Source organism: Nomascus leucogenys, chromosome 23, assembly GCF_006542625.1.
Source record: "Nomascus leucogenys isolate Asia chromosome 23, Asia_NLE_v1, whole genome shotgun sequence".
Lineage (NCBI taxonomy): Eukaryota > Metazoa > Chordata > Mammalia > Primates > Hylobatidae > Nomascus > Nomascus leucogenys.
In genome coordinates, this window is record NC_044403.1 from 1,461,016 (window position 1) to 1,473,961 (window position 12,946).

The following is a 12,946-nucleotide window of genomic DNA, read 5'->3' on the forward strand; positions in this document are numbered from 1 at the left end:
AGTAGAGGTCGGAGTAGCAATAAAACTAAATAGTGTGGTCAGGGTAGAGTAATTCAAGAATGATTTGGTAAAATATAACAGCCTATAACAGAGTCTTGCAAATAGTAGCCATAAGTCACCCTAACCAATTGTATATGTGGCATATCTACCACACAAAAGCGTGACTTAGTGCATGACTATTTAAATGCCAAAAAAGACAGATAAAGGAAAGTTAAGCCATAGTGGCAGCCTCTGCAGTTGGAACGAGGAAGCTATATGCAGTCAATAGTGAGGTCAATTGAGAGTATTTGAGGTTAGCGTATGTCTAGGGATTCCTGTAGGAGATACAACCCAGCAAGCATAGGTCAGCAACCCAAGGTCAGAGTACAAAATGGGTTAGTACTAAAAAGTGGATGAAAAGATGACCAGTCCTCAAGAGGAGATAGTATTTAAATCGGATACCTCTCCTTCCCCATGCTAACTAACATACTGTAATTTGTTATGGCTGTTTCTAAGATAACTGTTTATAATTATAAATCAGCCCTACTGGTTCTTCTTGATATTGTAATTTCCAATCAAAGAACCTCTAGAGTTAATGTAAAACTTCTTGAATGAGAGACCATCTGGTTATAATTTTGGTTTCAATTCCCTGTTAGGCAACTGGCACCCAAATAAGGACTGTTTCCAAATATGAGTAGGCTAGGTCAGTCATAAACAAGCAAAAAGTTTCAGTTTTTGTTGCTGTTATCCAAGATGTCAGCAGATGAAGTGTTTAATGAAAGGGTGCTTCTTTTAGGCAAACTTCTTTTACCATGATTTGTTTAACCTATACCAGTGGTCCGTACGTTTTTTCCTGTAAAGGGCCAAATAATTATTAATAGTATTTTTAGCCTTGCAGCCACATATGAGCTCTATGTATTTGTCATTGCCTTTTTGTTTTTTTAAACAAATGTTTAAAAATGTAAATGTTCTCTGTGTCCTTCACCATGTTTTCATGCTTTGTGATAGTGGCTGGAGTTTACAGACTTGTTTTAATAAACAATGTTCTGAAATGTTGATCTAATTGCCTCTTGCAAAAGATGTGTAATCATGACTTTGATGAACTTATTTTAAAAATAGATGCACAGTTGATCTCATTGCATGCATTTTGGCACATTCATGGGAGATATTCTCTATAAACATGACACTTGCGAAACCTACCATACCCTGAAAGTTTGCTGTCTAGAAATAAGTGCCTAGTTTTCATTCAAATTAATATTTAGGTAAGACATGTTTTATTTCTAAATAGACTATCAAACTTTTTTCATATTTTAATGTGTAATAGTGATGACCTTTTTAGAAAGACTCAACATAATTTGTTTTCTCATTTAACCCATTAACTGCCCCCTTTGTATAGTATTGTTGCTGCTTTCTCTTATAAATTGATGATGTCTCAGGGTCTCAATTTACAATTACATTAGTTTCTTCCTCTAGTTTGTAGTTGAGCTGTGGCTCTGCACTGTTTGGGCCTGTACAGCCATCCTGCACTAGACCCCAGCAGGTGGCCTTTAAGCCATTCTTAGTATCACTGTGAAAAAGCATCCAGATTTTCCTCCTAAAAGGCCAAGTGATTGCATGACGTGTTGTGGATTTTAGGGATATACTTTGCCTATTTCACATGCTTTTTTCCAAGATAGATAAGCTTACACACTTAAAGGTTTGAACTGTATTTCTTCTGTTTATAATTTTATTTATTTTGAGATGTTGTCTCGCTCTGTCACTCAGTTTGGAGTGCAGTACAATGGTGTGATCATGGCTCACTGTGGCCTCAAACTCCCAGGTTTAAGCCATCCTCCCACCTCAGCCTTCTAAGTGGCTGGGACTACAGATGTATGCCACCACACCCAGTTAATTTTTTTTGTATTTTTTGAAGAGACAGGATTTCGCCATGGCTGCCTAGCTGGTCTCAAACTCCTGGGCTTAAGTGATCTGCCTGCCTCAGCCTCGTGAAGTGTTGAGATTTCGTGAGCCACCGCACCTAGCCTTTTTATAATTTTAATAATAATCTGTCAATCCTTCATTACTTTTGCTTTCAAAATTCTTGTTATATTTTACTAAACAATGCTTAATCTTGCTGATAAACCATTTTAGCAGAAGGGTGTCTGATGAGGACCACCCCTCCCACCCCGCCTTTTTTTTTTCTTTTCTCAAAGTTACAAGGTCTCCCTCTGTTGACCAGGCTGGAGTGCAGTGGTGTGATTATAGCTCACTGCTTCCTCAACCTCCTGGGCTCAAGAGATCCTCTCACCTCAACCTCCCCAGTAGCTGGGACCACAAGCGTGCACCACCATGCCCAGCTAATTTTTATTTTTTATTTTTTTAAGTAAAGAGAAGGTCTCATTATGTTGCCCAGGCTGGTCTCAAACTCCTGGCGTCATTTAATTTCTGTTTTGGTATTGGCTCTGAAAGAACTGTTGAGACGGCACTTGGAGCTCTTGATATTTTCCAAAATCTGTTTTACCAAGATAGATTTTAAGGAGAGCAACAGCAAATAAAGCACAAATGTGGTTTCTTTGTTGGTTTTTTTTTTTTTTTTTTTTTTTTTTTGAGACGGAGTTTCGCTCTTGTTTCCCAGGCTGGAGCAATGGTGCGATCTCGGCTCACTGCAACCTGCAACCTCCCCCTATCCCGGGTTCAGGTGATTCTCCTGTCTCAGCCTCCTGAGTAGCTAGGATTACAGGCACCCACCACCACACCTGGCTAATTTTTGTATTTTTAGTAGAGACAGGGTTTCACCATGTTGGCCAGGCTGGTCTTGAACTCCTGACCTCAGGTGATCCACCCGCCTCGGCCTCCCAGAGTGCTGGGATTACAGGCGTGAGCCACCATGCCTCACCCAAATGTGGTTTTTAATCAATATTATTTAATAATGAATTGAATTAAGAGAGTTTTTTTTTTTTTTACTCAATAGAAAGTTGATCAGATCTCTGAGTTCTCTTTGAGATATCTGGATTCTATAAAAAATGAAACTCTTTGTTTCTTAACCAAATGATAATTCCTTAAATTGCATTCTTTGATTCAATTATAGTGAATTTCCTGGTAGAAATTTTATTTTCTCTGAAGCAGAGTCAGTGGTCTTAATATCACCATGTCAACCAGAAGAGAAGGAAATCTAATATGCATAATAAAGAGAGAACACTGACACATGACTTCTTTAAAGGTATCTGAAATTCAACATATAACTTTTTATACCAGAAAGTGAACAAACATTTAATCTCTTCCTCTTCATCTATGTCTCATGATGTATTTGTGTGATTTTAAAGAACATTTTGGGGTTTTTGAGTTCTATATAAATGTGACCATGTTACCTGTATAATCTTGCCATCCTTTCTTTGGAAAACATGGGTCACTGTTAGCGTATGTCATGGATGTGGATGTGGAGTCTGAGTAAGCTAGTGGGCGAGAGAGTGTGTGTGGACGTGGGCGCGTGTGTATTTGTTCGTTTCTAATCGAGCCATTCTCCTAGAGTCTTTAGGTCAGCTGTCACGTTGGGCTTTCCTCCTTTGTTCTTTTGAGTTGCTCTATGACTAGCCACAAGACCCAACACTAAAAAGGAAGGCTTTTAACGGATTAATTCCATCCTTTCTTTCGCCTACATCGTAGCAGCTGCGTTCTGCCCTTTCTGTGGCCCTGCAAGGAGAGGAGGCCTGTGTATAACAATCTTCTGTCAACATCCATTATAAGATTCCTAAAGCACATGGAATGAGATAGTTCCCAGGAAAACTCTTTGTCAAGGCCAGCCCATGTGGGAAAAGTATTTCTATGCTTAGTCTTGTAACTATGACTTTTTGTTTTATGGGGTCAGGAGAAATTTAACTTATAAGACAGTGTTGTGCTGTGCCTCCATACTTACCTGCCCTTTCTTTCTGAACTCTTGCAGGCAGCAGTACCTGTCCAAAGATCGCTTTAGTTCCACCTTGCTCCACAAGCAGCACGACCACACTGGTGGGTGAGAATGTATCTGAAGAAGAGGCTCAGGGAATAAATGGGAACAGGCCAGCGAAACACTCAGCTGCAAGTCCAAAGCCACAAGGTATGCCCACTGGGAGTTTGCCATCAGGGTGGGTGCTTTGTTGATCAATGAAGGCTAACCAGAAAAATCATGGCCACAAAGAAAGTGTTTTAAGCTAGAAGGAAGGAATCGGGTACATTATTTTTTAGAGAAGAGTCCATCTGTGCATCTTCTCAGGCAGAGGTTGCTATTTGCTCTGCTCCTGAAACAACATACATTTCTCTATTATGGATCTTTTCATTTTGCTGAAATTGTTTGCATGTCATCTTAACGGAACTGTGATCTCTTTATTATGCCTGACCTAGCACAGGGACTTACTGTCTGTGTAATAAATGTCTTTGGAGCTACTGTTAGAAAGAAATGATTTGCTAGATGTCAGTATCTGTGAAACATAATTCTAAAACGGCACTTCGTGTACTTATCAAGCACATGACTTGAAAACATTAAGGAGGTGGGGCATGAAAACACCTGATAGTAAGGTCATCCGCAGAAAGGAACAGTAACAGCCCTTCACTGAGGATTGAGTGGCCAGTGAGGGTAAAGAAAAAGCCGTAATGGTAGGAAGCTTGAATGATTTTTTTCAGTGACCATTTCCTTTTACAAAGAAATTTCCAGTGAACTGGGTATTAACTTTGAGAAGCACAAAATTATACTTTTGACGATAGAGAGCAAGGCCTTTTGAAATGGAACACAAAAGCTAAGCTACCCTACGGTTTAGTGTGTAGTTTCTTCCTTATAGATTTTCATTTATAATGAATGCTAAACAGATATGAGAAATAATACTGGGCATTGTCAGAATTACTACAGTTGGGAAAAATCAATTTCTGTTTTTGTTTATTTTGTGTTTACTTAGGTCTCTTTCCTGTTCTTGCAAAGAAAAATGTATTCTAGAGCATGCATTATAAAATAAGTGGTGTTGTTCCTTAAAGTTGTATGTTTTAAGGATTTCTGAAAGAAAATTTTAGAACAAGTTTAAAATGAATCTTCTAGATTATGGGATATTTATCTTGTTCTCACTACAATTATATTTGTGGTGGTATGAAATATCACTATCAAGCGAGGTCAGATAATTGATGATTCAGATGAGTAGCCTATTCATGAGCTTACAACCATTTCTTTTGACTACACTGCTCCCTTACCTTACAGCATTGACGTGAATATAAACACAGGACTTTTTTTTTTACCATGATTTAAGCCTTTTTATTTCCAAAATATAAAATTCCATTTCGCCCATTAGACCCGAGTTGACAAAGATCCAGTGTGAGGTAAGAATATTAATAATGAATACAATTGTAGTTGATGTAATTTTCCTGATCAAAGGAAGAATTTCATTACTTAAAAAGCCTTTATTTTTGGAAGATGCAGTGCAATACTTCATTGTTTTCCAAAGTCAGTGTATTGACAGATATACTGAGTGTCCTTCCTGAGCTGTGTGTGCCAAAATAATCCCCTTTTTAAGTAGACAACACTTAACCTTGCTTTTGCTGTTTTGTAGTTATATTAAAGCCACTATATAGTTATTTAAATACATATTTACTTCCTATGTTAAATATAGGCTAATTATGTATATATACTTTTCTAACTAAAGGGAATATTTGCAGATATTAAATAAATCACAGAGTACTTTATACTTCTTTTTCAAAATACTTTCAAGCAGTGTTTGGCCTTTCCCTGATACCCATGGCTAAAATTTTAACCTCGCCTTTCACCCTGCCCCTTTATATTTCCCTATGTTGTAGTCTGTTCAGGCTGCTGTAACAAAATACCATAAATTGGGTAGCTTATAAACAACAGAAGTGTAGTTCTCACAGTTCTGTGGTCTGAAAGTCCAAGATCAGATTCAGGGTCTGATGAGGGCTTGCTTTCTGGTGCACAGGTGGGTCCAAGATCAGATTCAGAGTGTAACGAGGGCCTGCTTTCTGGTCCATAGATGGCCATCTTTTCACTATAACCTCACAGGCTGGAAGGGGTGAGAGGTCTCTCTGGGGCCTCTTTTCAATGGCACTAATTTGACTAATGAGAGCTCAGTCCTCATGACCTAATCACCTCCCAAAGGCCCCACCTCTTCATACTGTCACCTTGGGAGTGAGGATGGCAACATGAATTTCGGGACACAAACACTCAGACCGTAGCACTCCATACGAACTTTCTTTTTTCTCGTTCATTACAACCTGACCTGCTGTATATTTTACTCATCACATCAGCCTATGTGTCTGCTCACATAGTACAACCGGTCTTCGATAACACGCTGCTATATTGCTACATTTCTTCCCCTTTGTTTCTGCTATTCTTTAAAACTTTGAACATGCGCCATGCAGGGACCAACGTCCCTGAAATGAGGCTACATCTTAGTATTGTCAGATGAGCTGCCACATAGATTGGTCAGTAAGTCAATCAACAGTACCCAATAATGACTGTTTCTTGCTCTTTTTTTTTTTTGAGACGGAGTCACGCTTTGTCGCCCAGGCTGGAGTGCAGTGGCGCAATCTCGGTTCACTGCAAGCTCCGCCTCCCGAGTTCACTCCATTCTCCTGCCTCAGCCTCGCCGAGTAGCTGGGACTACAGGCGCCCACCACCACACCCGGCTAATTTTTTTTTTGTATTTTTAGTAGAGACGGGGTTTCACCGTGGTCTCGATCTCCTGACCTCGTGATCCACCCGCCTCGGCCTCCCAAAGTGCTGGGATTACAAGCGTGAGCCACCGCGCCCGGCGAGTGTTTCTTAACTCTTTAGTGGAGAGAAGCTAATTTTAATTTCTCCTAACATTTGGGTGACGGAGGCAGAGAAGAGAAGGGGGTGCTAATAGGGACCTACTGCATGGAGCAAGGAATTATCACCCCGACACCTTTGTTCCTGCCTCACTGCAAATCCCTTACAAGTTGTGAATGGTGAGGTTGCTGGGGCTTCAAGGTCACTGTGTGTGTGGTCCTAACAAGGGAAGGGGAGTCAGGCTGCCAGGAGCAGGGGAAAGCAGAAAGAAAAGGCAGATAAACTGTTAAGTCTGCATTTCTTCCTGGTCCAGAGCACGTAGCCCTCCTGTGCAAATAACTCACAATCTTCCTGCACTGACTTATCACCAGACACCGTGGCTGATAGAAAAATGAAAGTTAGCTCACCGCAACCTTGGCGTTGCCATTATCAGTACTGCATGTAGCCCTCTCCAGCACAAGCACCATCCTGTAAAATCCCCAGGAAGCCTTTGTCTCTTTGTAGTCAGCTCTTCTCTTGCTGATCTGCCTGTTGCTTTCTTGCAGTGTATTTTCATACTTTGTCTAATAAATAAGCCTTTCTCTACTTACAACTGTCTTGGTAAATTCGTTTACTGCCAACACCACCGGCCCCGGATAGTTGCTACCCGCCACCCACAACACTATGTTGTTTTAGTTTAATTTGGGACTCTTATTCTAGGTGAGTAGTTCTCAAGCGGAGACAATTTTGCCCACACTTGCATATCCTCCCCCGACAATAGGACATCGGTAGTATCTGGGGACATTTCTGCTTGACACTGCTTGTGGGAGTTGCTACGTGCAGCCAGCGAGTGGAGGGTAGGGATATTGCCCTACATCCTGCAATGCACGGGACAGTCCACAACAAAGAATTCGTACAAACTATAATACCAGTTGCTGCATTTGCAAAACTCTCACCTAGATAAAAATAAGCACGTAATTATATCTTTTTTTCCTTATATAGATAGTTAAGAAGATTATAGTTACAATTTATTGTGGGTTTTTTTGTTTTGTTTTGTTTTTTGTTTTGAGAGAGAGGGTTTTATTCTGTCACCCAGGCTGGAGTGCAGTGGTGTGATCTCGGCTCACTGCGGCCTCCGCCTCCCAGGTTTGAGTGATTCTCCCGCTTCAGCCTCCTCAGTAGCTGGACTACAGGCATGCACCACAACGCCCAGATAATTTTTGTCTTTTTTGTTAGAGCCCGGGTTTTACCATGTTGGCAAGGCTGGTCTCAAACTCCTCACCTCAGGTGATCTGCCTGCCTTGGCCTCCCAAAGTGCTGGCATTACAGGCATGAGCCACTGTGCCCAGCCTACTGTGGTAATTTTAAAAGGGGAAAGTATTGCACATCTTTATCAGTGGTGATTATGTCGTAATGTCTCTGGAACAATATATGGTTTACGTTTTGTGTTTATTAATTACCAGTAAGTAAATATTTTTGAAGAATTATTAAAGGTTTTTAAAAGGTGAATGAGCTAAGTTTTATTTTATTTTAAACCTGAAAAAGGAATGACCAGAATGGCAGCCCTTTGCTATTTCAAAATCAGCAGAAAGAAAGAAAGATAAATTTTAGATTAGAGATCGGATAAACTTGCATTTGGATCCAAATTGGAATATGTAGATTTTGAAATGGATTTGTTTCATAATTAGAGCTTGTTTTGCCTCAGCCTCAGAAAATACCCTAAAGCCTTGGAAACAATGGCTTATTCACTTCATACCAATCCTAATAGTCAAACAAATTACTGAGCAACCTCCAGCATAAGTCTTTCTTCTTGTTCACCACTTTTAATACTGGCCTGTTTCCTGCCATGCTAGACAGTGACTCAAAATAGCTCCTTTAGTAATTAAAGTTAATAGTTCTTTTTCTCTTAACAGCTTTTATCCAGAACATTCTCCACAGTTCCTGATTATTTTTATAAAGTGCAAATTGTCACATAATGTCTCAATCATTAAATGCTTTAAAGAGCCACATTGTTGTTTGAGTAACTTACATAAATATAGAGTACTTAAACTTATTCATTTGCTTCTAAAGTAAAAATCTATGTATAATGATCCATTCTTTTAAAAGTGTAATGTTATAATGCATTTATACATAGCCAGCTTTTGTTGTTTCTGTTTTTAAAAAGAAGAGTAATTGAAGACTACTGACTTAAACTGGCAATTAGTTTCTTTTCATTCTAGATAATTACTTTGAATAATCAATTTTTTTTCCTATTTACATCTATAAATTTGGGTGTAATAAAACCCATCTTATTTATAGTCTAATAGAGATCTCAAACTTAGCATGTATGAAACTGAACTGCTGACTGCCATTCTCCTCTCCAAAATTGCTCTGCCTGCTATGTCACTTGACCATCGTTCCATCCTTCTGGTAGTTGAGACCCAAGGCTTCAGAGTCACCCTTGCCTCCCCTCTCTTTCTCTCATATGTTTCATTTAATCTTATCAGGAAATCTACTTTAAAAATATACCTAGAATCCAAGTATTTCTCACTACCTTTTCCTAAGCACTGTGATCTCTTGCCTGAATTTCTGTAATATCTGCTTAATTGTCCACCCTGCTTCTCCCCTGTTTTCCTCTACATTTCTCAACACAGCTCCCAGAGTGATCCTGCCGAAAGTTATATCATGTTACATTTCAGCTCAGAACCCTGCAGGGACTTCTCATTTCATGCAAAGTCAAAAGAAGTGGTCCGGAGTCTACTTTCTCAGGCCTCCCTATGCACTACTTTTGTCCACATGCCCATTCTGCTCCAGTCCTGCTGGCCTCTAGACCCCAGCTGTCCCTGGCTGTCATTCCACCTGCTGCAAAGCCCTTCCCCAAACAATTCCTTCCACTTCAAGGCTTACTCAAATCCCAGCTTTTCACAGAGGCCTATCTTTGAACACCCTGTTTAAGACTGAAATCTGCCCTCCCTTTGACTTCCCACACCCTGGATGGTATTTATCTTGTTCTTTTAGCCCTCACCACGTTTTCTCCTAGCACTTACCTCCTTCCGATAAATGATTTACTTGCTATTTTTTTTGTTCATTTTTTCCTTTGCTCATTGATAGGCTCAAGTGGCTAGAACCTAGTAGATATTCAATAAATATTCATTTAATTAATGAAAAAGTGAAAATAAACACCCTATATAGAGGTATAAGAATTGTTCTAGGATATATATTTTTTAAATGCTGAATTCTTAGTGGTTTTATAAATTTATACTGTCATCAAAAATGTTGTGTTCACATTGCTTCATATCTTCACTGACACTTGGTATTGTCAGATTTAAAATTCTGGTCAAGCTGGGCATGGTGGCTCACGCCTGTATTCCCAGCACTTTGGGAGGCTGAGGCGGGTGGATCACGAGGTCAGGAGTTCGAGACCAGCCTGGCCAACATGATGAAACCCCATCTCTACTAAAGATACAAAAATTAGCCAGTCGTGGTGGTGCGTACCTGTAATCCCAACTATTCGGGAGTTTGAGGCAGCAGAATTGCTTGAACCAAGAGGTGGAGGTTGCAGTGAGCTGAGATCGTGCCATTGCACTCCAGCCTGGGTGACAGGGCAAGACGCTGTCTCAAAAAAAAAGAAATGCTAAAATTCTAGTCAATCTGATTTGACTGAAATGGTATCAGCTTATGGATTTAATTTGTATTTCCCTGAAATACTAATAAGTGAGGGTGAACACTATTTTTCCTGTGTATATCCTTTGGATTGTTAGGTCTTTTAGTTAATAGTGCATAGGAGTTTTTTTATTTTATTTATTTATTTATTTATTTATTTATTTATTTATATATTTACTTTTTTTTTGAGGCAGGCTGTCTGTTGCCCAGGCTGGAGTGCAGTGGTGCAATCTCAGCTCACAGCAACCTCCACCTCCTGGGTTCAAGCGATTCTCCTGCCTCAGCCTCCCAAGTAGCTGGGATTACAGGCATGTGCCACCACGCCCAGCTAATTTTTGTATTTTTAGTAGAGTCAGGGTTTTGCCATGTTGTCCAGGCTGGTCTCGAACTCCTGACCTCAGGTGAGCCACCTGCCTCGGCCTCCCAAAGTGCTAGGATTACAGGCATGAGACACTGTGCCCCAGTTTTTTTATTCTGATGGTTATTCCTTTCTTCCTTATATATAATACAAAAGTCTTATCTGGGTCTGTAAGATCCAGTTCTTCACAGGGCCTTGTAGAAGAGCCAAGGACGGCAGAACAAAGAAGGGGGCAGATGAAGGGCATTCTTATATTTTGAAACTTTGTGCCCTGCCACAAAATTTCACATAGATGTTATATGGTTATCTTAAAAATAGATGTCTCATATATGTTAATCTTGTGCAAGTACAAAGTGCTTTCATAGGTAGGGTTCTTTCGTGTGTATTTAAATCCTTTTCTAGTCATTTACTTCTCAAAGTAGCTGTGTGTTACTTTTTCAGTCTTTGATAGGAGCGGTAAGATTAAATATGAATTTGTTTTATGAAATAGTGATTTTCCTTAAGAGTTGAATGTGGCTGGGCACGGTGGCTCACGCCTGTAATCCCAGCACTTTGGGAGGCTGAGGCAGGCGGATCACCTGAGGTCAGGAGTTTGAGGCCAACCTGGCCAACATGGCGAAACCTTGTCTCTACTAAAAGTACAAAACTTAACTGGGTGTGGTGACAGGTGCCTGTAATCCCAGCTACTCTTGAGGCTGAGGCACAAGAATCACTTGAACCCGGAAGGCGGAGTTTGCAGTGAGCTGAGATTGCGCCACTGCCCTCCAGCCTGGGTGACAGAGTGAGATTCTGTCTCAAAAAAAAAAAAAAAAAAAAAAAAAGAGTTGAATGTTAACCTATAATCATGGGTTACAAGAAGTATTGAGCTGAAACAAAGATGAGACTCACTTCCTGTTCATCAAGGAACTCAAAAGTATAGGGAGGCAACCCTGGTTGTAAAATATTATAGAACAAAATGACAAATGTTAGTTGAGAAGATATTTGAAGATTTTTGAGGCAGGATGGGAGGGCAAGAGGTGGAAGAGTCAGATAAACCTTCTGAAAAAGAGTTGATGACTGAGGTGAGCCTTGTGGGAATTGTGGGATTTTGCCAAGTGGACCATTCTAGGTATGTGCCAAAGCCTGAAGGCCTGAGAAAACCTTACCAAGCTTACAATGGAAGATGCAATTCAATGTGGCTGGAATCTAGGCTGCGTAGCGGGTAGGAAAGTAGGGATGAGGCAAACAGTAAGAAAGTTCCCAAGAAATCTATTTCAAAAGAAAATGAAGCCAGGAGGGGTGGCTGTCACCTGTAGTCCCAGCTACTCTGGAGACTGAGATGTAGGATCACTTATGCCCAGGAGTTTGAGGTTACAATGAGATATGATTGCACCAGTGCACTCCAGCCTGGATGACAGAGCAAGACCATCTGTGTGTGTGCATGTGTGTGTGTGTGTGTGTGTGTGTACACACACACACACACACACACACATAAAAGATAAAATAGAAAAGAAAATGAACCTACTGTGATGGCTTTCCAATAGACATGTTGTTTTCATTTAGCTCTAGATATATAATGTTCTTGCAACATGATTCTGCAGTTGTTCATATCCTAGCAGAATTGTACTTAGCTGATCTTATTCAGCTAAGTAAATGTTATAGTAGGTATATTGGATTCAGGGCACCTTTTACCTGAAAAGCTTACTTGCTCTAGAGAGCTTAACAATCAAGTAGGGAAAGACTGTGTTTGCATACTACACTGTTCTCAGAGTGTGAAACACAAATCTGGAAATGATTTTGCTTGTTTTAAATGTCACACTATTGATCTCTAGAATTAAGATTGTATCTGAAGAAAGGAAAAAAAATCTAAATAAATAAATAATTGAAATACCAAGAAGAGGAGGAATCCGAACTTTAGGGTTTTCCATTCTCATCGCCTGTAATGCCAATAGAGACTGATAATAAACTGCATCCTTAGAATATTGCCTACAATTTATAATCTTTTCCCTTCTTACATAACTAATTTGGGAAATCTTTTTAAAAGTGAATGATTGTCTGTTTGATAAAATTGTAATTTCTTTAGCTCTTGATTTTTATTTTCTTTTTAATTTTATAATATAGTCTTCATAATCTGGATTATGTTGCTATGCAAAGGATTTACTGGTCCTTTCTAATTCATGATCTTGTATATGTGTTTATGTCAGTTTAATTACCTTTTAGGTCTCCAGCTGGACCTATGAGTTAAACTG

General features: G+C 39.7%; 1 protein-coding gene across 4 annotated transcripts in view; it reads left to right on the forward strand.

The window, feature by feature from the left end:
* The window catches only part of FGD4 (FYVE, RhoGEF and PH domain containing 4), a 140,078-nt gene that overhangs the window by 53,395 nt on the left and 73,737 nt on the right, over positions 1-12,946 (forward strand). For all 4 annotated transcript variants that reach the window (XM_003277804.3, XM_030804587.1, XM_003277805.3 and 1 more), the window contains one exon: positions 3,899-4,051. Coding sequence is in view for 2 of the 4 variants with exons in the window: in XM_003277805.3 (XP_003277853.2) it covers positions 3,899-4,051 (153 nt within the window). In the remaining 2 variants the exon portion in view is untranslated. The remainder of the gene's footprint in view (positions 1-3,898; positions 4,052-12,946) is intronic.